Genomic DNA, 27,552 nt, shown 5'->3' with positions numbered 1-27,552 from the left:
CAAAGAAACTCTAAACTAGAGACTAACTTAGAAACAAGTATAGAATTACCTAAAAATCAAGTTAGACAAATGGTATTAACAGTTTCCTTAGTGAGAGGCAAGAGTAAGCCAAATGTCAGAGTTTGAAAAGAAAGCCTAGGGTGGACCAAGTGAGTACATGTTAGTGGCCAGACAATTTGCCTTCTATACAGGAATGAGGTAGTCCAAAGATCCCCAAGTCTAAATAAGAGACTGAGATGTCAATGTGAATCGTAGGTTTGGACTCCTGCAACCTGGTCTGGTCTTGAACTTGTGGTCCTCCTACCTCAGCCTCCCAATTATAGACACTACAGGAGTGCATCTCCCCAGGCTCCTTTTTTGAACTCTCAGTTCCCAGCTTGTGGTTTTATTTTGAAGACCTTGGGAGAGAGGTAGGTCTGGTGGAAGTAGGTCTCAAGGGGCAGGCCTTCGAAGGTTATACCTGTCCTGGCTCTGGTCTCATGCTTTCTGCTTCCTGTACTGCCATGTGGAGCAGCCTCTCTCACCAGCTCCCATCACTGAATTGAGGTGTGGTCTCTACCACACCTTCCGCATCATGATGGACAGAGTCTCTGAAGCTGAGAGCCAAAAATAAGTCTATCCTCCTTAAGTTGTTTCTTAAGGTATTTGGTCACAAGGATGTGAAAGTAACAGATACACACTTCATTTAGTTGTCCCTCAGATGCTACCTTCTCAGAGAAACAAGTTCCTAACCATTTGAAACAGACTTTTTCCCCCACCCTTCCTCATCATTTCTTACCAGATTGTATTGATTTTAGCACTTAGTTGTCCATTGTTCACACTATTAGAAGGCAGAGACTTTGCCTTATTCATATCTCTATCTTTAGCATCTAGAACAGCAACTGAGTGACAAATTACTGTGTAACTAGTATTTTAGAGTATTTGGTTAGGGAGTTAGCTGTATCAGGTGATTGGGATAGGGCTGCGTACCCACTCTGGAAGCTGAGAGCCCATGGTCTGGCAAATCATAGACTCATATCCTTGTGTCCACAGTGGTTACTCTAGGACATCTTGACTCCAACTGAGCTGAGCACAGGAATATCTGGGTTTATTCTGTGGGGATTTGCCTCTGTCCTGTTTGCTGTAACTCTTCCTTCCATTCTGTGAGCTCCCCAGCTGGAATTCTGTTGGCAATTGCTTTCTTCCCCCTTTGGTTTTGGAGTGTGTCTTCTATTCTTTGATCCTGTAAAAGTTCTGCTTGGTATCAGTGGGCAAGGACAAATGAGAATTTGTTCAGTTTAATGTTGGCAACTATTAACATTAGACCTAAAGAGATACTAGTCATACAAAGGCATATTCTTATCCTTTTAGCTTTGAATTTTCAAAATCCAGACATTAGAAAAGGCATTTTACATCTGTATTTTGGGAGCTCTTAAGATTATAGGGGAAATGAGCTTGTAGAGTGGTCCACATATTATTACCAACAGGGAGGGACTATTCATTTAGTGAGTATTCAATGAATGCCTACCATGTGTAGGGCCTTTTTCTTATTTACAAAGAATATTTGACAGAGACATTTACTGCATGAAAATTCTGGGCTGTTCTTTAAAAAATCAGAAATAAGGAACTCTTGGCTTCTGCCTCAAAGAGCTTACAGTCCAGGAGAGGGGAAGATGCAGTTGAACAGATTTGGACAAAGCCGTGTAGGAATATGTTTCAGGGATGTCAAGGAGAGAATCATCAGCTAGAAGGAAACAGTGGGTGTGTGGGAAAGAACTGGAATTCCAAGAGCAGAGCAGAGGAACAGCCGGAGCAGTAGAAGACCAGTGTTTCAGCATGGCTGGAATATGTAGGCTGGGGGAAGAAGACTGGTGGGGATGAGACAGAAGAGGTGGGAGAAGGCGGCAGAATAGAAGGAGCTGGGACTGCATTTTGAAGGCAGTGAGACACTTCACCCATTTATTCAAGGGAATAGAAGGGTACTTCTGTGTCCTTAGAGGACCCTGGGCATGACACAGTGTAATATGGGCCGGATGAAGGGGACCTCCGAGAACAGATAATGTGAAGACTTGTGCTCTTAGATAGACACAGAGCTCTCCCTAGGGAAAAACAGCCTTAACATGAGCAGAGGGTCAAGAGGACTGGCTCAGGCTCCACAGAGTGCTAGACACACTAGACATGTTTTCAATTTCCTCAGCAATTATATTCCCTTCACAATTCAGACAGTCACAATTCACATTAAATAACAAACCTTAGCATTACAGATGAACTCTTGGAAGACAGCTAGATGACGAGCCATGATGTAGTGCCCGTTTTGAAATTGCTTGCTTGGTGAGATGGATGTCTGGGGAAAATGGATGAAAACTGAATATACAGCAAATGAGTATTTCTATGGATGGTTCTTTATGTGGAGTCTTAATTACCTCTACATAGTGTATACATTTGACTTCTGTGATGTCTGAGGATTTTGTTTATATTGAAAAATAATTTCAGAATACTTGGGTGCTGAGTGGCAAAAGCATATAATTTTACTTTTGGTAGGTTTTTTTTTTTTAAATTCCTTAAATTTTTATAGTCACTGACATGAGGAAAACAATTTACAAGCTCACTAATCAAGTTCTAACAATTCCCTTAGGAAGTTAACAACAAAGACATGGCTTCTAATAACCTTGTTTAATAATAAATTTTAATTGGAACCTGCACTTAGTAAGTTTTGGCTTGATATCTTCAAGTCTACCTTGTATAAAATATTTCTGTAGGTGGATCTGGAAACATGTGAAAAGAGACATTTAACTGGATTTCAAGATGTATATTTGTGTGTGTGTGTGTGTGTGTGTGTGTATTTCTTTGAGAACAATCTACAATGAATATCATTTTGGAGCTAAGTTTGTAGGAACCTGAACATAATGAAATATAATCATTGAACTTGAAGAGATGGCATTTCGCTAAAACCCAGAAGTAATAAGTAATTTGATTTTGAACTCACAGAGATTTGCCTGATTCTGCCTCCCACGTGCTGCAATTAAAGACATGTACCACCATGCCTGGCTTATTTATTTATTTATTTATTTATTTATTTAATTTATTTGTTATTTATTTATTTTGTATAAAAAACAGATTGACCTCAATAAATTATTTTTTAAGTTAAAAAAAAAAACAGATTGAACCCATTTGGAATTAAAATAATTTGAGAACTCAGATATAGTCTTAGGATAATTTCCTCATGGGTAAACATACCATTTCTCCATGAAGCCCTGTTAGTTGGTTTGAAGTAGAAGTAGTAATAATGGTTATTGTGGTAGTCTTGGTATGGTTAGTACTAGCTGTAGCTACTAGCTCTTAGCGTGGAGCCTGTTCTGTAGAAGAATATTATGTATATTTCTTTCATTTCTCATTTTTAGTTCTTAGAGTAACCATGTAATTTAGGGATCCAAACAGATGAGGAAATCGAGGCACTAGGGAGTAAGTAGCTATTTCAAGGTCCCACAGGTAATCCTGGCAGATTTAAACCCAGGAATGACTTTGACTCAGGGTAGTTTGTCAGCTGTGCTCTTTCTACTTACTTTCTGAATTCCCTATCAAACTAACCATGGATAAAGTACGGAGGAGGAAAGTAGGATCTAAAGCAATACCTACAATAGCTGTGAAAGATTTGGACTGTGTCTTAGGCTGTTGTGAATAGACGTCCGAGTGTGGGAAGTTTAGCCTATTGTGTACCGTGACCTTGGGCATCAGGAAGAGATAAATTGTTCTAAGCTGTTTTCTTGTTAAGTTTGATTCTGACCTTTCTTCAGTAGTCTTGAGACAATAATTGCTTGCCCTGCTACTGAAGAAATTGAGGTCAGTAGGGTTATGTCAGGGCATTGGGAAAGGCCTGCTGGGGTGAGGAATTGATGAAACAGGTATAAGCCAACCAGCTACCCCAGGGCAGTTGTTTGCAGATCATACTCTGCAGAGATTGCCTTCTCCCAGTGCTGCTGCTTTTGATGGCTTTACTGGTTAGTCCCCTCCAAAGGAGTTATCTGGTGGTAGGCAGCCAACTCACTTGTGCCCATGACTTATTCTGCACATGCTTTTCAAATCCACCGAGAGGGGCAATGCTAGGACTGTGTTTGGGCCATTTTTTGTACACATTTCTAGTCCTCATAGTTCATATCCTTGGAGAACAGGAACACACATTCCAAAGTCGAGGTATGGGAGGTATAGCCACTATTGAAACCAAAGAAAAAACAATAACAGTATTACTCCCTTATCCTGGGTTTTAATTATACATAGTCAACCATAGTCTGAAATTATTAAATGGAAACTAACAGAGGTCATTAGATTTAAATTGTGTTCCACTCTTAGTGGCATGGTGTTATTTTGCACCACCCTCCTTCCTCTGGCGTGGACCCTGTGGTGGTTTGAGTGAGAATGTCTCCCGTAGGCTCCAAGTATTTGAACATTTTGTCCCCAGTTGGTGGTGCTGTTTTGGGAGGTCTTAGGTAGTGTGGACTTGCTGGAGGAAGCGCATCACTGTGGGGTGGCCTTAGAGAGTTCTATAGCCATGCTGGATTTCCAGTCTCACTCAGCTTCCTGTGCCTGCTTGAAGAAGTGAGCACTTGGCTTTCTGCTCCAGCACCTGTGCCTCCATGCCTCCCCCACTATTATGGATTCTTGCCCCTCTGGAAGCACAATTTCAAATAAAGTCTTCCTTCTATAAGTTGCCTCGGTCATGGTGTTTTTATCACAGCAATGGAAAAGTAACTAATAAAGACCCTTTATCTAGTGCATGCATACTGTAAATGCAACTTGTCCCTTAGAAATGGTCTCAGTGTTCAGTTCAGATGTGTTGTCAGGGTATTGCAGTTATTTGAGTTCAGACAGCCCTTATTTTACATACTAATGGCTGTCAATTGCAAGAGTAATAATGCTGGCAGTTTTAGTATGGTGTATTGTTATAATTGTTCAATCTTATTATTTACTCTCATTGTGTCTAATGTACTAACCTTAACATAGTTATATATGTATGTATGTAAAACATGTAGCATATATGTAGGGCTTAGTACTATCTACAGTTCAGAGATCCACTGGGGGTCTTGAGACATGTTCTCTGTGATTAAGGGGAGGCTACTGGACTGTGGACCTCATGAAGCAGAATTATAAGACAGAGGAATTAATAAAATAAGCATAAATTATTTGGCAGTAAAGTGCAATAGTGGTATTAGAGAGCAAGAAGTCACAAAATGAACAAAGTGGGAATATTAATATGACAGACATAGTAGCAGAAGTGAAGAACCTGATAAATCATAAATAAGATGGGTATAGACAGGATACATTATTGAATACCATATTAAAGAACTCTGAATGCAGAAAGAAAGATGTATAGAAAGATAAGAAGTACACAAGAGAGAGTACAGTGGTGGTGCCGGCACTCAGCGCTCCCGGAAGGGAGAGAGGAAACTGGAGGGGGAAATACTTAAAGAAATAGAGATGGTAGATCACTTAGAATAGAGAAGAACAATAGCTCTTCCTTATGGGAAGAGCTAAGAGGATGCCACATAGCACATGTGAGAATGACTGTCGACACCAAGTCCAGCAACTTTTAGAGCAAAAGACTAGATTATCAAAGGAAGATGAGTCAGGGTAAACTGTGTTTAATCTTTGAGGTTCTCAGTTATTCTGCATATTGGGGTGAAGAGAATCATGTAATGAATGATACCCAATTCAAAACTTAATAAGTTCACATTGCATTTGATGAAGTATTTAACAAATGTATCATGTTCCTTATAACTTTCCTGATTGAAAAAAAACTGTAGGGTACTAGATGATGATGCATGATTCTATAACTTTATATATATATATATTTTGTAGTTGCTGTTACTTTCATGAAGAGGCATATCTCTCCTTACTCTTTGGGGTTTGTGTGTGCTGTTTGATCTTCGATCTTATATTGGAGCATCCATTTTTAAAACCATAGATACAAAATGGACTTTTATTCTGTTCCTGACAGTAGCACATAACGTAAGTGGTTTGGGTATTTTACCCCAGTTGGTGATTAAACCCTGGGCCTCACACTTGCTGGGTAAGCCCTCTCTCTACCCCTGAACTATGGCCCCACCACCCACAAGTGTTTTTTTTTTTTTTTTTTTTTATTCAAACTTCTCTCTTAGATTTTAATTCTTTAAATGTTGTATATATTACCATTTGTATTGTGCTTATATGTCAGAAAAAAATCATTTTCAATATTGATTCAGAAATCCTGTGCAACATGTCATATTTTCTAGTATCCACATTCACATTTTTTAAAAAGATAAAGCTGTTTTTAACATATTTTAGCCCAATATAAGAAATATTTCAATATTTCAATGTACAAATTTATTGAGGTATTTTACCATTGTTTCTATAAAAAATGTGAAGTTTGCATCTATTTTGCACTGTATCTCACTTTGACTGGATACATTTCAAGAGCTCAGTCGGCTACTTGTGTCCGGTAGCCACTGCATGGTCAGTACAGGGTTAAAGCAAACGATGGTTTGGGCCACTTTAAAAAGATTATTTATTGATTATTTTTATTTTATGTGTATGAGTGTATTGCCTGCATGTATGTAAGTGCATCTGTGTTGTGCAATGCCTGTGGAGGTCAGAAGCGGGTGTTAGGTTCCCCTGGAACCGAAGTTACAGACAATTGTTAGCCGCCAAGTGGGTGCTAAGACTCAAACCCAGGTCCTCTGCAAGAACTGCCAGTTCCCTTAATCACTGAACCATCTCTCCAGCTCCTGTTTGGGCCACTTTTAACAGCTACCTTTAAGACATTTCTTTTATTAAGACTTTTAGACTTGGATGGTCTTGTAGTTAATGGTATCTGTCAATTGTTGCTAATAACATAAAGGAACACTGACACTGCGCGATGTCATTTGATTAGAATTCAGTATGGAATTTATGTTAAAGCACAAAACTTGACAGATGTTTCTAATATTGACTAGATGTTTTTGTTTCATTCACGAGTCCAGATAATTCTGTGTGGCTTTCTAACAGGTAGTTCAGACTTAACTAAGTACCGAATCTTTCCTTCCAGATTTATTTTTGCTCATATTAGTAAATGGTGTCTTCATTCTTTCCTTGCACAGTGGCCAAAATAGCATCTGTCTCTGACTTCCAACTAAAGTGTCGCTGAAAAGTCACAGTCTGCTGCTGCAAATGTCAATTTCCTTAAGTCCTTTGCCTCCCATATGTTTACTATGGTGTGCCATTAATTAAAGATGTCTCCTGACTTTTAGGTAATGCTAATGCTATTTATAAAAGGAACTTAGTGATCATTATTTGTTTTTTGGTAGATGACTTAAACATTTTGTGAACTTTTGATAATTCACATGACAACGTTGATGAAGCATCTAAGTAGGACATAGGCCACTTCATGCTGATGTTCATTTACATTTGATTAAAATGTATAAACTGAGGAGGGGAATAAATCAGGCAAACAGCAGGTATATATACTGTGCTTTTTGTCTAGAGAATCCTGTGACCCATTCATTTAAAGATTTTATTAGCAAAACCTAAATCTAAGGAATGTATGATGCAAATATTTAGTTGCAAGAAGATAAATTTGACTTAGAGATAGAGAGTACTTCAAAATACAGAGTTTGGGGCTTTCTGTGTAAGGTAAGATCTCTGGGAACTAACATTGCCCATGGGTGTTTCTTCTTTCTCTTTTCTGAAATGTGTAATAAAACATGAAGATGTCAAGTGTAAAGCATGGCAATTCTCAGACTTGTCCTTTGCTTGTCTGATTGTCCATCGAATACCATCAGTCCTCTAGTACCAGAAAGTATGCCATTGGAAAGTACTCAGTCAGATGTGATCAAGGTGTTTGGGAAGTTGCAACTAGTTCTTCTGATATCAAAGGGTGGTTAACAAATATGATACACTACTATTTATTCTGAGGAGGTATATCTCTAAACCTCCTCACTTTACCCCCACTCTGGATTTTATACCATAGCTAGATGGGGTAGATACAGGTAATGGTATGTCACAGAGGTCCAGAATTCACACCTCTTCAGATGACAGAAAGGCGCTGGTCCATTATGTCATTAAAATGGGTTGTCAGAGCAGTGGGTACATTGTTATAATAACCACATTATTTTTATGCAAAGCTTAATCTGGAAGGTAAGGATTTAAAAAATTTTTCATATATATATATGAATATTTTATTTATTATTTTTATTTTATGTGTATGAGTGTATTGCCTGCATGTATGTGAGTGCACCCATGTCTCCAAGTGCACCCATGTCGTGCAATGCTGCGGAGGTCAGAAGAGGGCTTTGGATTCCTCTGGAACTGGAGTTAAGGACAGTTTGTAGCCGCCATGTGGGTGCTGGGAATCGAACCCGGGTCCTCTGCAAGAGCAGTCAGTGCTCTTAACTGCTGAGCCATCTCTCCAGCCCCTCATTTATACATCTTTATCTTACATTTGTGAGTATTTTGCCTGCTTGTATGTAAGTGCTTCATGTCATACATGCCTGAGGAGGTCCGATGAGGGCATTGGAGCCCCTGGAACTGGAGCTAAGGATGATTGTTAGTTGCCATGTTGGTGCTGGGAACTGAACCTGGGTCCTCTGCAAGAGCAGGCAGTGTTTTTAATCACTGAGCCATGTCTCCAGCCTTAAGATTGTTTTAAAAATAACTCTTCAGAACATCTTCATTACTATGGAGTCTACTTATTATTAGACATAAAAATAGGAAAGGCTCATAACCTGGAAACAAACAAAAAAATGCTTTTCCTCTAAGAAAATTGAATCGTACATACCTCTGATTTACTAAATGGCCTAGATAGGCATCACGTTGATTATTTAACTGGTGTTAATGCATTAAGTTAGAAACTTGGGTCTGTGTTCTTGAAGCGATTATACATTGCAGACTTTTAGGAGTTTAGAAATGAGAAAATAATATATATGATCCAGGTTGCTACTTACTTCAAAATAAGGAACTTTTGTGTATCATGCCAGCATTCAGAAACATTCCTGTTTCAGCTTTGGAATTAGGAATGCCCAGCTGCAAAAATCTACATAATAGCCCAGAATCTAAAGTGGTGAAATCTGAAACACTTAGTATCCCAGACATTTTAGTTAAGGATAAGAAGATAAAGAAGGGGCAAAGGAAGGAGAGAGGGTGGGGAGGGGGAAGAAGAGAGTTGTGACTCCTTATGTGTTTGTTGTTCATAATACGCTATTTTCCTTCGAGTTTCTTCAGTCATATCAAAAGACCTTTTCTCTAATTTTGCAATGAAATAAGACCATTTTGAAAGGGGGTCTTAATTGGAATGTAGGGTGAGAAGTCCAGATTGTGGTGTTTCTGTCTTTGTCACAGTGTAGGCATTATATTTTTCTCTGTGTGTGTGTGTGTGTGTGTGTGTGTGTATGTGTGTGTGTCAGTAGTATGCATATGTGTGTGGGTACACATGTATATATTTGTGTGTGGAGGCCTGAGTTTAATGTTCAGTGTGTTTTCTCCATTGCTTTCTACCTTCTATTTATTTATTTTTGAAACTTTATTTCATTGTTTTTTAGTTTTATGAGTATTTTGCCTGAATACATGTAAGTGCACCACATGTGTGCCTGGTGCACATGCAGTCCAGAAGGAGGTGTCTGCTTCTGTGGAACTGGAGTTAAGGATGGGTATTAGCTGCCTTGTGGGTGTTGAGACCTGATCCCAGGGTCCTCTGGAAGAGCAGTAAGAGCTCTTAAACCACTGAGCTGTCTCTCCAGCCAATATATATATATAATTTAAATTTCATTTTATGTGTTGAGCTTTTTAAATTTAACATTGAGAGAGAGAGGGCAGGAGAGAGAGAGAGAGAGAGAGAGAGAGAGAGAGAGAGAGAGAGAGAGATCAGGGCCTCTCACTAACCTGAAGCACATCAGTTCTGCTAGGCTTGCTGGCAATATCTTGATTATATCTGAGTAGGGAAACAAATGCTAAGCAAGCTGTGGAGGCACACTGAGCTCTGTTTATTCTCAACTGAAAGCCTTTCTACATCTACAAAGGCAAGGTGTCTGTCAAGGAGGTGCTGTCAGAGACAGCAGGGAAAATTAAGTCATAAAAGCAGCTAAAGTACTAAGTAAATGAGTTACTTTAGTCAGCATCTGTTAATCTAAGTATTAGGGGTGTGTTGTTAGCCATCTGGGGCCACTGTCCTGAAGTTACACATTTGGAGCAGTAATTTGAGTGTGGGGAGACTGGAAATCGCTGTGTAGCCTTTTTGATTGTTTTTAATTACCCGGAGGCTCTCCAGTACTTAAAGTGCATTTCAAATGACTGCTTATGTAATGCCTATTTCCAAGGCGTTCATAAAAATCTCACCCACCTACTCTGCTCATTCTCCATTGCCCTATTGCTACTCCGAAGTGCCAATGAGAGTCCAGGAGAAGAGTTTTTAAAAACGATTTATATGTGTGTGTGTATATATACAAATATAATTTATTTATTTTATGTGTATGAATGTATTGATGTATTGATGCATGTAAGTATACCCATATCATGCAGTGCCTGCAGAAGGCAGAAGAGGGCATTGGATCCCCTGGAACTGGAATTATGGACACTTGTTAGCCCCCATATGGGTGCTGGGATTCAAATCTGGGCTCTCTGCAAGAGCAACCAGTGCTCCTAACCATTGAGTCATCTCTCCAACCCTGGGAAAAGAGTTTGTTTTTTTTTTTAATTAAAGTGTGTATTTACACACATGTATCTTTTGTTTTTTCACTTTAGTAATTAAATATAATGATGGCTCCTTTGATGTCAATTTTAGATTATTTAATAAATAAAGAACATGTTTATGTATAGTACAGAATAGATTGTGTTTAAGGTTTCCAACACTGCTAATAGTAGCACCCTGAATAATAGTGTTCACAAAAGAGGGAAGATTGCCGATGCAGCTGGCATCTTACAACTCACGTTTCTTGGAAGGAATAGACTCGGCAGGAAGCTGAAGGAATTGTGGACTATAGACTTAGGAAGATAACTTATGGGCTCTGTGATGACCACTGTTCTGTCTCAGAAGTCTTTTAAACATTTGCTAGCAACCTGTAGTGATAGCTGACAACTCTGGTGCACGTAGGACATCTGATGTGCTTATTTAGGAAGTTTTATGAGAAGCTTCCACTTAGTATGATTAACTTAAGTAATATTCATGCTTAAGGACAGTTTGGTTCTGTAATCCCCAGGAAGATATTTGTTTCTTCCCTTAATATTAAGTAAGAAATGATAAATCTATGGCATAGATAGTTTGAGAGACAAATGATAAAAGTATAATAAAAAGGAACTTTAGAACTTCAGTTATTGATTCACAAATTTATTAAAGTCTAGAAATTTAAATGGTTGGTAGAGTCTCTGCACTTAAAGACTTACAGCTGAAACACATCTCAAGTTTATCTCTTTGTGGTTGTGAACACAAGACCTAGACCCAGAATCATCTCAGCCAACTCTCAGTCCCAAATGTTCCATCAGGAACCTCTGTCTGGCAGGGGGCCATAGAGAATAAAAGTATAGTAATGTATTTTCTAAAAAAATAAGAGACTACGTATATAAAGCTATAGTGATTGTACTGTTTTAACCACCCATGTTCCAGAAGCAATGCAAAAGTTTTGGGTGTTTTAAAGATTACAGTTGCTGACTGAAGACAGGTTTTTTTGTTGTTTGTTTTGTAATGCTGGGGATTGAACCCAGGGCCTTGTGTATGCTATCAAAAACCCTGCTTTTGAGACACATGGCTCATTCCACTAACAGCAGTTGGTGATCCAGAGACCTGTGGTGGGCCAATTAACAATTCTGCCACTGTTGGCGAGTGCCCTGCATGTGGCAAAGTCACCACGAATGCTTTCGGTGTTGCTGTACCTTTATTCCATAAGAAAAATCTTTGAAGAGGTCAAGCAAAAGGCTGACAGGTCTCTTAGGTGCCCATATGAAAAAGAAAGTGCAGTGAATTCCACTTGCCAGATTCCTCTTTTGTTCTTGAGAAGTGTAATTGTGGAGATTGGGGGTATAACTTGGTTGTAGAGTACTTGCTTAGCACCTGACAGGCTCTGAGTTTATCTCCAAGACTAGAAAGAGAGAGTAAGAGAGGCAGAAAGGGGAAGTCGATCATGAAACTGCTTGCTGTAGCTTAAGAATTTTGAGCCCAAATTATCAGGGATGTCTCGAGGTAAAATGATTTTTATGGGGGAATCTAAGGAGCAAATTCAGTGATCCGTGCATGACTATCAATCTTCACATCTCTTAATGCCTCTTCTTGCTTCAGCAGCTGTTTCACGTTTGTAAGTACAGTGAGGTGCTCAGGGTGGCTTCTGAATAAAAGGCTTCTTTTCACACCATAGGTTCATGATCAGAAAATCAGAGCTGGGTATCTGCATTGTTCCCAGGCTCGGTCCTTTCAGTTCTTCGTATTATCCAGCCCCCTGGAAATACCTTGTTAACTCCTCAAATGCTTAATATTCTTTGGAAATTCAACTACTTGGCATGTTTATGGCTCACATGGAAGCTCTACATTTTGCTCAGCAAGGTCATTGGTCTGCTTTAGAGCTTACATATTGGAAGTCACGTTGGTGGCGAGTAGATAGGGAAATTCCCATGTACTGTAGTGTTGTACTGATGAGTCCACCACGGCTGTGCTGATCCAGTGAGATAAGCTGTTCATCAGCACTGTGGAAGCTACTAAATTTCGGTGGATACCCAAGCGCTCTGTGTTATGATTGGAGAGGAGCAGCATCCGACCTTTGGAGGGAGATTATGAGACAAAACAAAGTTGGCCACAGAGGCAAGTAGAACTAGATCGTGGCGGTTCATGGTGTGGGTTTGTATTCAGGATTCATTGCTGTTAGGAGAAAATGTAGTTCAAAGGGATGCAGGATTTTCTGTTAAAATCAATGAAATTAAAACAGCAGCTGCTTGTAAAAGTTAATTTTATTTGACATCTGCTTTGGTCTCAGTAGTAAAAATGATAGCTCTGTTGAGCAACCTGCTTTTTTTCTCCTAAGCTGTATCTTCTTTGTTACTGTGAGATCAGTTTAGAAAATTGTTGCCTCTTGGTTTCAGAAACTTAACACATAAATCATATGCCCTTTAGGATATATACATAAGTGTAATCTATGCATTTTGAATCTAGTTAGAAAAGAGATTGAGATTTGCTGCTGCTTGAAGGATGTTCTGGCTGCATAGGGCCATCTCAGATGTATGGAATAAAGAGCACGTAAAGAGATTCTGATAAGTATTTTCTCTTTTTCACTTAAACTAAATTTGGTATTGTCATCATTTGTAAAGATATGTAACTTACTTTTCTGCTGCCATGGCATCAAACACTGACTTAATTGAATAAACTGTAGTACATGAAAGACAGTCGTGGCTGCTGTCACTCATCATCTGTCTTGGATTTCTTTTTTTAGATTTTTTTGCTTGTATGTTTTTATTTTATGAGTGTTTTGCCTGCAAGTGTGTAAGTGCACCTGTGTCATGTGGCATCTATGGAGGCCATAAGAGGGTGATGAATCCCTTGCAACTGGAGTATGGACAGTTGTTAGCTGCCATATGTGTGGTGGGGCTGGGTCCTCTTCAAAAGCAGCCAGTGCTCTTAACCTGAGCCTTCTCTCCAGCCTGTCTTGGATTTCTGTTCAGGTGCACTCTTGATGTTAGCTATTGCCATTCCTTGTGAACTTTGGAAGTAAACAGCAGTGACTGGTAGAGGGTAAAAACACTGGAAAACAAAATTGAACAATATTTTCTAAGTGAGCCTTGTTTTCTTGTCATTTTTATGTGTTTTAATTTAGCCAGTGTTGGGTGAGGAGTTCGGAGAGAAGGGATTTATTATTTTAAAATGAAGCCACCCTCTTGTTCTTCATTCTCAACTGATTGAGCCTCCTTTGTTCTTAAGGTGACTATTGACTCTTCAAGAACTATTTACTGCATTTGACCCTGTATTTACCCCTCTTATGCCTATCATATGAAAAAAAATCATAAAAAATATTTTCTTCCTATAGGCCCCTATCAGCCCCTTAAAAATTCTGCTGCAAATTAGTAACTGGCCCACAGTGAAATCTCTTCAGGGCAACAGTGGGCTTCTACATTGCAGGCAAAATGCTTTCCTCAGAGGCTAGTTTTTTTCACAAAATAGAGTTCATTTACTCTAGGTGTGCAACAGAGGAGTTAATGGAATTACTGGTCATGTGTTCCCTCTCATTTTAATCAGTTACAAAACTTGCAACCCTATTGATAGACAGTCCCCATTTCTCTTAATATCTTGCTTCAGCTAAGGACAGCAGATATCTCCCATTCCATACCAAGAGCAGATATTAATAATCAATTATACCATTTCTTGGATATGGTTGGAGCTGATGGGGTTCAGGACATGTGTACTAGTTAGTTTTCTCAACTTGACAGAAACCAGAGTCATCTTGGAAGCGGGAACTTCAATTAGGGCATTACTTCCATCAAGGCTGGCCTGTAGGCATGGTTGTCCTAATTGATGTAGGAGGGCCCAGCCCACTGTGGGCAATGCCATCCTTCCACAGGTGGGTCTGGACTGTGTAAGAAAGCCAGCTGAGCAACAGAGGGCCAGGAAAGCAGAAAACCACAAATGGCCGAAATGTAGAGAATAAGAGTCTGCACAATATGGGTCCTTGGACAGGACTCCTATATCAAAATCCACCCACCCAGGGCTCCAGGACCACTGGAGAAGAGGGGGTAGAAAGACTGTAAGAGCCAGGGAGGAGGTTCATGACCATATTGAAATAGTCCTATAGGCTCCTGGGACTTTTCTCATACAAACTTACAGCAGTGGTGTTACATGCACAAGACCCATGCAAACTTAAACAGACAAAAACCCAGCACAGAACTGTGGAAATGAGCAGCAGGCCCCAATCTTAGTCAAAGAATGATTGGCAGCTGATTTCTGCTGGGTGAGGAAGAGCTGATCTTCTTAAATGGAGGGACTCTAGATAGGCTGACTAGATCCCAGTGTATGAACTTGCACTGAAGGACATCAGGGGACACTAACTTGACATGATAGGCCTTAACACAAATGATAGAATGTATGAACTTCAGTTGGGCGCGGGGGCGGGGGGCATGGGAGGATGTCAAAGGGGAAGGGAGTATAAAGATGATTTTCTGTATGAAATACAGAAAAATTCAATAAAAATTTTATATACATATAAAAGAAAGCCAGTTGAACAAGTCAGGGGAAGCGAGCCCATAAGCAGCATAAGCAGCCCATAAGCAGCCCTGCCTTCAGATTTCTGCCTCGAGTTCCTGCCCTGACTGCCCTGACTGCCCTCAGTGATGCACTGTGCCCTAGAAGTGTAAGTCAAATAAAATTTCCTCCCTAGGTTGTTTTTGCCATGATGTAAACAGAACACAAAGTAGAACAGCAGAGTACTCCAGGTTACGGTACCTGGGAATTTGGGGACGTAGGAGCAGGAAGGTAGCCCTCATCTTCTGCCTGTCCCTTGTTGCTAGAAGCAGGCCATAAAACAGCGCTTAGGAAGGGTGCCTCCCTCCTGCCATAGCAAAGGAATGTCCTTATCTGAATATGAATCTGAGCATCCAGGACTTGCTAACCACTCCCCATAATTACCATTAGATTACCTTTTCCCTCCAGTTATACCTCTGCACAACTGTCTATGAAAATACATACATTTTCTGTTTCTTTGATTCTTAATTTCTGAAGGCTCTCATATAAAATTTGTAGTAAGTTGGTGTATACTTTTCTCTTGCTAATAATGTATCGTTGGTTGTAGTGACCTTAGCCATGAACCTAGCAGTGGGAATTAGCCCAGTGGTCTAATAAGTGGTCCTAGGCAGTGAGAGTTGACAGTGACAGTTGGACCCCTTGCTTTGTGCTTTCACATGGGAAGATTTGGCAGCTTGTTGCCTTTCTTGCTCCTTACTGCCAGTAAGGTTCACATCTAAACCTTTAGCCCTATAGCTTTTCCTGAACTGTAGATTTATATTTGCTTGGCTCTCAAAAAAAAAGTCTGCAGTTCAACTCGCATTTGTATGTTTTGAGACAGGGTCTCAGATAGCTCAGGCTGGTGTCAAACTCCTGACCCTCCTGCCTCAACCTCCTGAGTGCTGGGATTAAGTGCAGGCCACAACAACCGTCTCTCTCTTTTTATAATGTTCTCCTCTGAAACTTCTCTTCTATAGTCATGATTTTGCTGTTGATGCAGGTATTGGCCTTCTCTCCTGAACATCCTGCATTATCTTCTACTTCTCTTTTAGTCACAAACTTCTGTGGCGTGTACCTGCTGCCTGTTTATCATGTTCATGTCTGTCTCTGCCATAATTTGGTTCTTCGTCTTGAAGCTGCATGTACCACCTTCTTGATGGTTCTCCTTGCTGCTGTTAAAGCTTGCCCTCCTTGATGCCTGTTACTGCTGGAGAAGCAATCTGTCCTTCTTCCCTTCTTATCTTGAACTATTTCAAACACACATGTGTACAAAATAGTTTGACAAACAGCCATGTGCTTACCTCCAGGAGTCACCCAGTTATGCTGTTATACTGCTTCAGAATTTAATTTGCTTGAATTTAAGGAAAAGGAGAGAATGCCATTTAGAAAATTCAAGCTTCTCCAATTACTTGTCCCTTTTCCTTCACTTTTCCCAGATAGGTTAATAAAAACAAAGAAACAAACAAACAATCCCCCAAGACCCAAAACTTTCTATACAAAAAATTTTAAAGCCTACTATTGAATGGACAGCATAGTTCTGAAAGCTATTCTTTCCATATTGACCAAGTTTTATTTTTAACTGTATTGAATTGATTTCACTTAAGTGGAAAGTATAAAAAGGAAATATTCTGTGGATGTTCTCTCTTTTGGGGGTTGGGGAGGTGAGTTGGTGTGATGCTGAGATACCACTGTGCCCCTCATGTTTGCTTTACCTTTGACAAGACATGAGTCTGATTCAGTAGTGCTTGCCACATTTGCACTAGCCTACTCACTGTAGTTTTGAAGTAGTCTCAGTCTTACCAGGTTTTATTTAAGATTTATTTTATTTTTAATTATGCGTATATGTGTATGTCTGCCTGTGGGCTTGCACGCATGAATGCAGGTGCCTGTGGAGGCCAGAAGAAGGCATTGGATCCCCTGGAGTTGGAGTTACAGGCAGTTGTGAGTCACCCTACATGGGGGCTGAGACTTGAACTTGGGTCCTCCAGAAGAGCAACAAGCATTCTTAACAGCTGAGCCATCTCTTCAGCTCAGATTTTTTTTTTAATTGAGCTCTTTAAATTTCATACATTTCCCCCTCAAATCCAGACCCCTTCCCCAATCCATGCCTCCCCCCATTCCCACACTGAACCCTATGCATTCTGCCATACATGCTGAGTCATATTCATTCAGGTGTTTGTACCCAAATGTCCTTTAGTGTAAATGAGTCCACTGGTATCTAGTCAGCCCATCCAGTGGTCTTATATAAGTCATACTCTCCCTCACCCAGCAGCAGTCAGTCTCAAATAGTTCTCAATCCGGTGCTGGCTGGCCACCTATTTCTTACCTCCCCTTTGGGCCCTTGTTTAATTGTACCAACATGACCTCATTGGATGCCACTGCTGCCACAGGCTCACATGAGCAAGCCTCCAGTGGCCTGGAAGCCTCCACCTCCCTGTGTTCAAATCCTAGCACCCACATTGTGGTTAGCAACCATCCATAACTTCTAGGGAATCTGATGCCCTCTTCTGACCTCTGAGGCCATCGCACAACACATGGGTGCACTTACAAACATGCAGGCAATACACTCATACACATGAAATAAGAATAATAAATAAAAATAGAAAAATAAGTTGAAAAGCAGAACCTTTGGAAAACATTTTACTCAGATTGTTGTCTCCCAATTTAAGAATCAATCTTGGTTGATATTCAAACTTGAAACTGAAGTCGGTTGCAGGGGGTTTGTCTTAGTTTGTTTCTCCATTGCTGTGACAAATATCAACTTGGGGAGGAAAGGGTTTATTTAGCTTACATATCCCGGGTCACAGTTCATCCGGGAGCCCAGGGTAGGAACTCAGGGCAGGAACCTGGAGGCAGGAGCTGGAACACAGGCCATGGAGGAACCCTGCTTACTGGCTTGCTCCCCTGGCCTCTGCTCAGCCTGCTTTCCTTAGCAACACAGGCCCACCTGCCCGGGGTGGTACCACCCACGGTGGGCTGGGCCCTCCTACATCACTCATCAAGAAGATGCCCCTCAGACATGGCCATAGGCCAGTCCAATAGAGGCAATTCCCCAATTGAGGCCCCCTCAACCCAGGTGTGTCAAGTTGACACTAAAGCTATCCAGCACAGGGTTCAAAATCATTGAGTCTGTGTGTTCTGGAAACTGCACCTATTTCTGCCTGATCACCTCCAGTTGTGTTTCATGGAGTTGGCAGGAGCTGGAGTCAGTCACTCAGTTTTAGTTTTTAGTAGCGTGACCCAAAATGAAAATTTTGAGGAAATGTTGGATGAAAGACCATTGTAGTAACTTTCTTTAATGTGAAAGCAGAAGGGGTAGTTAGCTGATTTTAACTGGGGGAGAAAGTAACTTTGTATTTGAAGCCTTCTCTCTGACCTTTAGTGGAGAATAAATTGGGGAAGAAGTGGGAAAGGAGGCAGACATAAGCTGAGTGGAGTGGATTAGCTGGGTAGGAAAAGGAAGTGGAGGATGATGTGAAGATGAAGGAATATTTGAGAAACTTTCCCATATAGAGTGAACAGCTGTCTAGGAAACATTTGGGTGTTGCTGAGATATTTTTTTGTTTTCATTTAGAAAAGATTTCTTAATTAGGAAGCATGCAGTGGAAATTGTCATAAATGACTGCAAAGTCCTGCCCCGTCTGCTCTGTTTTCAGATAATTGACATTTAAAATATCTAGATAGGTCATTCAGACATTTTTTTAGAGAATAGCTTAGGATCTGAGTTGTGAAATTTCTTAAACAATGAAAGTGATATTTTATAGGGAGACTTGACATTAAGAATTGCGTTGTAGGATATCTTAAAGTAGTAAAATTCATAAAGTATAAAACTTCATAACTGGTAACTTTTATAAGCATGAAATACTAGACTTAACATTTCTCATGGATACTGAAAATTTGTTGATTGCTAAAATTGCAGCATATTGCCACAGGTATTTAAATTAATAACTGCTGATGTGTTGACTTGTATGAAACTCAGAATGTTTGCCATTCACTATTAATAGACAGATTTAATAAAATGACCTTATGACATTTTGGTCAGTTTCTAAACAAATATAATATTCAGCAGATGCTTCTCCCCTGAGTTACAGCACCAGCCCTAAAATATATATTAGAAGTTTAAGAATTGTAGTTGTGTTTTTATTTATATGATAAAAAAGTAGCTTTGATAAATTCATTCTCTATTTTCAGGAAATCTTATATGAAAAAAGTAGAGCAAGGATGCCATCTATACCAGAGGGTGCCCTTCAGTTCATTACTGCTCTTAAGGTTCCCTTTTATGAATTATCAGATGATATAGTAAACCACAAGGATAATTTTGATTATAATTGTACTCAAAAGAGATCGGTCTTGTTTTGAGCTTATTTCACATTATCTGATTACTTTGGATGAATGTCTTCAGTTTCTAGGAGAAATTCTTATAAGAGCCTATTCTTTTAAGAACAGACAGGATAATAGAGATTATAAAAATAATATTGCAATAAAAAATGTCAGAAGCCTATATTTCCTTGGTCCACTATCAGCTTGTGTGTGGTGTTTAACTGTAAGGGTTTGACTTTCAATTTTTATTTCCTAGATCAGTTTGGGGTCATATTTCAATGCTAAATCTTTAAAGTTAGTTTTGAATCTTAAAAGATGTCCTTGATTCCTTAAAATGTGGTTGTTACAGGAAGGAAGTCATGGTGGAGTGTGTGTGTATTCCAGTTTCATGATGGCTCAGCCATAAGTAAAAGTCCCTTTCCTCAATTTGTCATTATACTTAGCGCTTTTTCCATACTTATTTATAAAGGCAGTGTGCTTATGAGCACAGGCTTTTGAACTCAGATGAGTGTGGCCTCTTTGCTGCCTCTTAATTCTAAACCCAGTGACTTAACCTATATTCCTTAAAATTATGTGGTTAGCTTTTTGTTTATTTGTTTTGTTTTCTGAGACAGGGTCTCCTGGTATAGCCAAGGCTGGCCTTGAACTCTTCTGTCTCAGCCTCCCGAGTGTTACTTTAATCACAGAAGTATTCCTTGATTTAAAATCAGAAACATTTCCTTGCAGTTTAACTACCGCCTCTCTGGACTGCCCTCCCCCCACCCCTGGTATTCATGTATCATTCATATTTGTTTATTGTTTAGCCTTTGCTGTTTGCTGACTTTCTTCTCTGCTTTCAGCTAACGGCCAGGTCCTTGCCTACTGTGCAGTCTGATGAACGACTTCAGCCTCTCCTCAACCACCTCAGGTACGGGCATGGCTTTGGACACTGCAGTGCACGTGTGTCAAAAGTGGCTAAGTCCCCTTCGGTTAATGAAATTTTAAGCTTTTGTATTTGCTTCAGTTCTGTTAATCAAGTTGAGTACTTACTACTGTTGCCTTTAAGATGCTATAGAGAGTTCTTTTCATTCAACAGCAGTGTATAAACTACTTGTTAAATTTAAATAAAGTTGAGTAGAGACAACTAATTTTAAAGAAGGATCTAATCACTGTGCTTTTTACATAAATATAAGGCTAAGGCATACTTTTATTGGGGATTGATGAGATGGATAAGATTTATTCTCTAAGGGGCTGGAGAGATGGCTCAGCAGTTAAGTACACTGACTGTTCTTGCAGAAGACCCGGGTTCGAATCCCAGCACCCACATGGCAGCTAATAACTGTCCATAACTCCAGTTCCAGGGGATCCCACAGCCTCTTCTGTCCTCTGCGGGCGTTATACAGCATGGGTGCACTTACCTACGTGCAGGCATAACACACATACACATAAAATAAAAATAATAAAAATATTTAAAGATTTATTCTCTAAATACAAAAATAATAAAACATCAACATTTAAAAACTAGGCTTAGAAAATACAGAAAAAGGAATATAGAAAAGGAAAAAATATAGAAAAGGAATCTGTGATCATTACTCTTCACAAGTAATATTTCTTCTTTCTATGCTTTTTAAAAACTTAGTTTTGAAATTATACCTTCATTGAGTTTACTTTCTTCCATTACAGACATAACATTTGTCACCTTATTGAAACCATTCTGAAAACATCATTCTTAGTGACTACATGGTATCTTCATTAACAGTTGCATTACAGTGTATTTATCGCTATCTGGAAGGCCATTTCCAGGTTTTTCTTTTTTGTTATTGTTGGTGTTGTTTGTTTGTTTGCCTACAATTAATAGTGTTGTATTAAATCTTTATCTGTGTTTTACGTCATTTCCTTAGTTCCTCAGTCATTGCTTTTTAAAAGATATAATGATATTTTTTTAAAGCGGTGTTCTGCTTATGTTCCCATTCTGTCCACGACTGCCTGTGTTACTTTCACCTCGAATGAGATGGAGCAGCCAAAGCACTGCTCTGTGGTTAGGTTAATCGTAAGGACTCTCTGATCATAAGCATCTCAGTCATCAAGAAGAATGACTTTTAGATGTTTCGATTTTCATTTTAGGGTAAGATTCACAGTCTGTATTCTTTGCTCACTTATTGATAGAAAGAGATTTTGTTTGATCTCATGTACTTAAGGTATAAAGGATAGTAACCATTTGTTGTACTTGCTGCAAGCATTTTTTGGGTTTTTTTTTTTTTTTTTTTTTTTTTTTTCTTTTTGAGATAGGGTCTCCATGTAGCCCCAGCTGTCTAGAACTCCCTTTGTAGACCAAGTAGGCCTTGAGATCCACCAGCCTCTGCCTCCTAAGTGCTTGGATTAATGGTGTGCGCCACTTCACCTGATCTGCAAGCATATTTAAAAAAATTTTTTTATTGTATTGTATTATTGTCTGTCCACATCTTCAAGGTTAATGCAGTTGAGCACTATTTTGTTTTTTTTTGCCTTTATGGTTTCCTTATTTTGCTTTTTAAAAATATGGTTATTAGGGGGCTGGAGACATGGCTCAGCAGTTAAGAACAATGGTTGTTCTTACAGAAGACCTGGGTTTGAATCCCAGCACCCACGTGGCAGCTAACAACTGTCCGTAACTCCAGTCCCAGGGGATCCATCAGCCTCTTCTGACCCCCGCGGGCATTGCACAACACAGGTGCACTTACCTACATGCAGGCAATACACACATACACATAAATAAAAATAATAAATAAAATTAAAAAATATATATGGTTATTGGGGCTGGAGAGATGGCTCAGCGGTTAAGAGCACTAACTGCTCTTGTGGAGGACCTGAGTTCTATTCCCAGCACCCACATGGCAGCTATGAACCATCCTTAACTCCAGTTCCAGGGGAATCCAAAGCCCTCTTCTGACCTCCATGACATTGCATGACACGGTGCAGTCACATACATGCAGGCAATACACTAATACACCGAAAATAAAAATAATAAATAAAATATCAAAAATGTATGGTTATTGGTCGGAGAATTTCATACACTGTAGTTTTTATCATGTTCAGACCCCTTTCTCCTTCACTCCCACCTTATTACCCCTCCTTTATGTCCTCTATTACTCTTTGTCCTTTTTTGTAAGACCTATCATGTCTAATCTGTTTTTCCTGAGTTCTGTTGGGTATGGTGTGTCTCTTGGAGTCTGATCAACCTACAAGGCATAATACCTGTATGAAAAACTGACTCTCCCTCTCCCAGGATGTGTCAATTGCCAATATATCCTCAACTAAGGCTGAGACTTCTTGCTAAGTTCCCCCATCCATATTGGGCCCCTGTCTTTCTTGGGTTTGCATAGGCCTTCTACATGCTGCCATGAGTATAGTGGGTTCATAAGAACAACTATCCTGTGGTGTCCAGATAGCAGTTTTCTTGTATTCATTTATTGCCTCTGACACTTACAATCTTTCTACTTACTCTTCTATAACTATCCCTGAGCCTTGGGAGGAGAGGGTATGATATGGGTAGCCTATTTCATTTAAGGTTGAGTACTCCACAATTACTTATTCTCTGCATTTAGTTTTAAGTGTTAATCACCATCTGCTGCAAGAAGAATTTTCTCTGGTGAGAATTGAGAGATGCACTAATCTGTGGGGATAACAATAAGTCGTTATGAGTTGGTTAATACTATGTCTATTCAGTAGAGTGATAGTGAAAGATTCTCTACTATGGCCTGTCACCTGTCTAGCCACAAGTTCTTGACCCTGATAACAGTGTCAAGTATGGACTTCTTATTGTGACGCAGGCCTTAAACTGAATTAGAAGGTTGTTGGTTACTTCCATAATGTTTGTACCACTATTGCACCAGTGGGCATATTTTGCCAAGCCCTTTGTTACTGTAGCTCACAGGGTTCACAGCTGGGCAAGGTTGATGATTACCTTTCTCTGCTAATAACTTGCATAGCATCTTCTAGTCTTAGGAAAGCTAGCCAGCAGAGATGCAGCTTCAAGATCAGAACTAGCTTGATTTCTCCTTGTTTGTTTTGTGACTTTAGCACTAGGGTCTTAGGGTCTTACCATCAAGTAATGGTGGACAACCAAGTGCAATGGCAATAGCTGGTATTATTTGAGGATCTATGCAATCCCTCTGGTCAACAACTCAAAAAGAGGGAGTCCATTCCTGGCATGGGGCTTTTCATTTGGTACCCTGTGGTGTCTTGAACTCCTGCTATAGGGTAACTATATATTTATATATATTAAAAGGAGCTTCTATAGTAGGTTTTCATATGACTCTTTCAAAAGACATTTAGTATTAATTACCCCCCTCCCCACTTTGGACAAAGTCTCCCTGGTCCCTACCTGCTTGGAAGTTACTATATGGATCAGGCTGGCCTCAGTCTCACAGAGATCCACTTGCCTCTATCTTCCGAGGGTTGGGGATACAGGTGGGCACCACCACACCAATTATCCCTCTTCTTACTTTCTCTTCTGCCCTATCCTTCCATTCTCTAATCCACTAAACCATTCCATCTATTATTCCCCTTTCCCATTTGCATTTTCCCCTTTATGCATTCCATTTCCTCTCCCATGAACCACCTTTCATGGCCCCTTATTAGTTTCCTGATCTCTAAGGATTTTCCAGTTGAAACACCTATCTAAAGATTGAAAGCTAGCATTCGCTTATGACAGAGAACATGTGCTTGTCCTTCTTGGTCTGAGCTTACCCCTCTTAGAACAATTATTTCCATTTACATACATTTGACTACGAATTTCACAATTTCTGTAATGGCTGAATAATATTCTATTGTGTAAAAATACCATACTTTCATTATCCATTCATCAGGTTGTTTCCATTTCCTGGCTATTGTGAATAGGGCAGCAATGGACATGGATGAATAGGTATATCTGTAGAAAGATACAGAGTCCTTTGGATATATGCACAAGAATGGGTGGTATGGCTGGATCATGTGGGAGATCTATTTTTAGCTTTTTGAGGAACTCTACACTGATTTCCATAATGGCTGCACTAGTTTGTACTTCAGTTAGCAGTGAATAAGTGTTGCTCTTTCCCCACATCTTCACGAGCATTCGTCATTGTTTAGCTTTTGGATCTTAGCCATTCTTAGTAGGCTAAGATAAAGTTCCAAAGTAGTTTTAACTTTCATTTTTCTTATAGCTAAGTATATCTAACATTTAAAAAACAATTTCTCAGCCATTTGTGTTTTATCATTTGAGAACTCTGTTTAGTTTTTTACTGCAATTTTTAATTTTTGGGGGGGATGTTTAGTTTTTTTTAAATTCTAGATATAAATCTTCTGAGGTATAGCTGGTAAAGCTCCCCCCCCTCCAATTCTGTAGGTTACCTCTTTACTTGAAGAATGGTGTCCATTGATGTACAGAAGCTTTAAGTTTCATGAGATCCCATTTATCAATTATAGGTCTTAATGCCTTCACTATCAGGATCCTGTTCAGAAAGTCCTATCCCCTGTCTGTAAGGTCCAGTGTATTCCCTACTTTCTCCTTTATCAGATAAAGGTATCAGGCCTTATGTTGAGGTCCTTGATCCATTTGGAGTTGAGGTTTGTGCAGGGTGAGAGATAGTTATCTAGTTTCATTCTTCTACATGGTGTCATCCAGTTTGATCAGCACCCTTTGTGGAACATGCTGTATTTTCTTCACTGTGTGTTTTAGGCCCCTTTGTCAAAAATCAGGTGATTGTAAGTGAGTGGGCTTAAATTTGAGTCCTAAATTCTATTCCATTGATCATTGTGGCTGTTTTTATACCAGTACCTTGCTGTTTTTATTACTGTAACTCTGTAGTATAATTTGAAATCAGGGATGGCGATGCCTCTAGCTCTTCCTCTGAATTTCAGGATTGTTTTGACCATCCTGGGTTTTTTTCTGTTTCCATCTAAAATTTGAGTTTGCTTTTTCGTTTTCTGGGAAGAACTATGTTCGAATTTTGATGGGATTGCATTGAATCTGTAGAGTACTTTGGACAGAATTGCCAATTTCATGATATTAATCCTACCAACCCAGGAGCATGAAAGATCTTTCCATCTTCTGGTATCTTCAGTATCTTGAAGTTTTTTTATACAAGTCCTTCACTTCCTTGGTTAGATTTATTCCAAGATATTTTATGTTTTTTGAGGCTATTGTGAAAGGGGTCATTTCCTTGATTTTCTCTTCAGTATGTTTTTTGTTGGTATAAGGTTGCTAGGCATATCAATTTTATATCCTGTTACTTTGCTCAATGTGCTTATCAGATCTAGGAGTTTTCTGGTGCAGTCTTTAGAATCTTTTATGTATAGAATCGTATCCTCTGCAAATAAGGGTACTTGGACTTTTCTTCAATTTGTATCTCCTTTATCTCTTTTGTTTGTCTTGTTGCTCTGGCTAAGACCAGCACTGTGGGAAACAGGCTTGAGCCTAGGGTGAAAGTCTTATTGACAGCCATACAGCAGGCCTGAGGCAACGGCCTGACCACTGGAGCCACAAGGAACGCCTTGTGACATTTGCTCCCATTGGCAGATCATGAGACTGATGCCTAGAGCTCGTCACTCCCTAATCACCACCCTTGGAATTCCAAATTGCAACACTTAGATAGTGCAACAGTCAGGGTCATGTGGTTTCCAGGAATCCAGGCTCTGTAATCTGAAACCCAGTATGCTAATGAGGCATCCTACCCTCTATTCTGTGATAGGACGTTAAGTCTGTTGTGCTAATAAGGTATCCTACTTGCTGTGCTGTGTGATTGGACCACTACCCCTATATAAGATGTGCCTTCCTGCAATAAAACAGACCTGTGCCACTGAACCTGGTCTCCTGTGTCTGAATGCGGCTCCCCTGACACAGTCTCCTCACCAGCCCTGTTGTCTGGGACTGGGCAGAAGCAGTGATGACAGGAGGCAGCACAGGGCAAGCAGAAGAGCTTCCTCAGCACTGGGCGAGCAGAAGAACGGCCTCAGCCCAGGGCAGGCAGAAGAGCAGCCTCAGCCTAGGACGAGCAGAGGAGCAGCCTCGACGTCTGTGAGAACGAAAGAGCGGCACCCACAAGAACGGAGGAGCGGCCACCACTGGCGGTGACTGCACAGCACTATATTGAATAGGAATGGAAAGGGTGGGCATCCTTTTCTTTTTTCTGTTTTAATGGAAATGTTTTGAATTTTACCTCTACCTAGTATGATATTGGCTGTTGGCTTACTGTATATTGTCTTTATTATGTTGAGATATAACCCCTAGATTCTCCATGACTTTTTTTTTTTTAATTTTTAAAAATGATTTATTTAATAACAACATACTTAGAAGAAGCATATCATTACAACACAATTGACAAACGGTTTCCTGAGGTAGGATGCATCTCTTTCAAAATTGGCTGTAAATTTTTAGGTTTACAGTTGAATTATTACGAGAACCTTGAGAGTGAGTAGGAAGGATGGACTGGCAGGTTGGCAAGCTGGCAGGCTAGTAGGTGAGGTGACTAAGCAGTCAGATATTCCTGATCAGGGCCAGTTTGGGGGGAAGAGATGACCTGCTCCTGCTGTGAGAACCCTGGGTTTCATCCACTTCTCTACCAAGATATTTACCAAACTCTTAAACAAAAGACTAGCAACTCCTCAAAGACCAATTCTGCCCTCTGTGATTTTGTAAAGTTCATCCCACCTTGCATGTCCTTTGTCCTGCAGAGTTTGGATCTGGCCTGAAGTGTCTTAGCTGTCTTTCTCAATTCTGACAGTCTCATAACTGTGCTGTCAGCATTAATCTTTGTTCAAGTTCAGACCTGGACTGATCTTCCTCCTTACTGTCTGAAACTCTCCTCAACCCACAACTCCCCTTGGGACAGGCCTTTGTAGAGCCAGGAGTAGGCTGCTGCTGCAAGGCGGCTGGGTGGAGCCTGTCTTCAGCAGCTTGGAACTAGAATGTGTCCTCTGCTCCCAGGGGCTCTGTGTTTAAAAACAGCACAGGCAACCCTCCCTGTGCTGGTGACACACAGACTCATGAGGGTGAATAATCATTTTGATAGTCATTTTGGGGGTAAGCAACAGAACAGTGAATAAAAACTCATCTCCAACTAAAAATA

The 27,552-nt window shown here is 39.9% G+C and overlaps 1 protein-coding gene across 5 annotated transcripts in view; it reads left to right on the top strand.

Moving 5' to 3' along the window:
• Prim2 (DNA primase subunit 2) overlaps nucleotides 1-27,552 on the top strand; it is a 266,955-nt gene that overhangs the window by 117,898 nt on the left and 121,505 nt on the right. For all 5 annotated transcript variants that reach the window (XM_008846505.3, XM_017801469.2, XM_029570115.1 and 2 more), the window contains exon 8: nucleotides 20,329-20,396. In XM_008846505.3, coding sequence (XP_008844727.1) covers nucleotides 20,329-20,396 — 68 coding nt within the window. The remainder of the gene's footprint in view (nucleotides 1-20,328; nucleotides 20,397-27,552) is intronic.

Source organism: Nannospalax galili, unplaced genomic scaffold, assembly GCF_000622305.1.
Source record: "Nannospalax galili isolate Female #2095 unplaced genomic scaffold, S.galili_v1.0 scaffold582, whole genome shotgun sequence".
Lineage (NCBI taxonomy): Eukaryota > Metazoa > Chordata > Mammalia > Rodentia > Spalacidae > Nannospalax > Nannospalax galili.
This window is presented reverse-complemented; position numbering and strand designations above follow the sequence as displayed.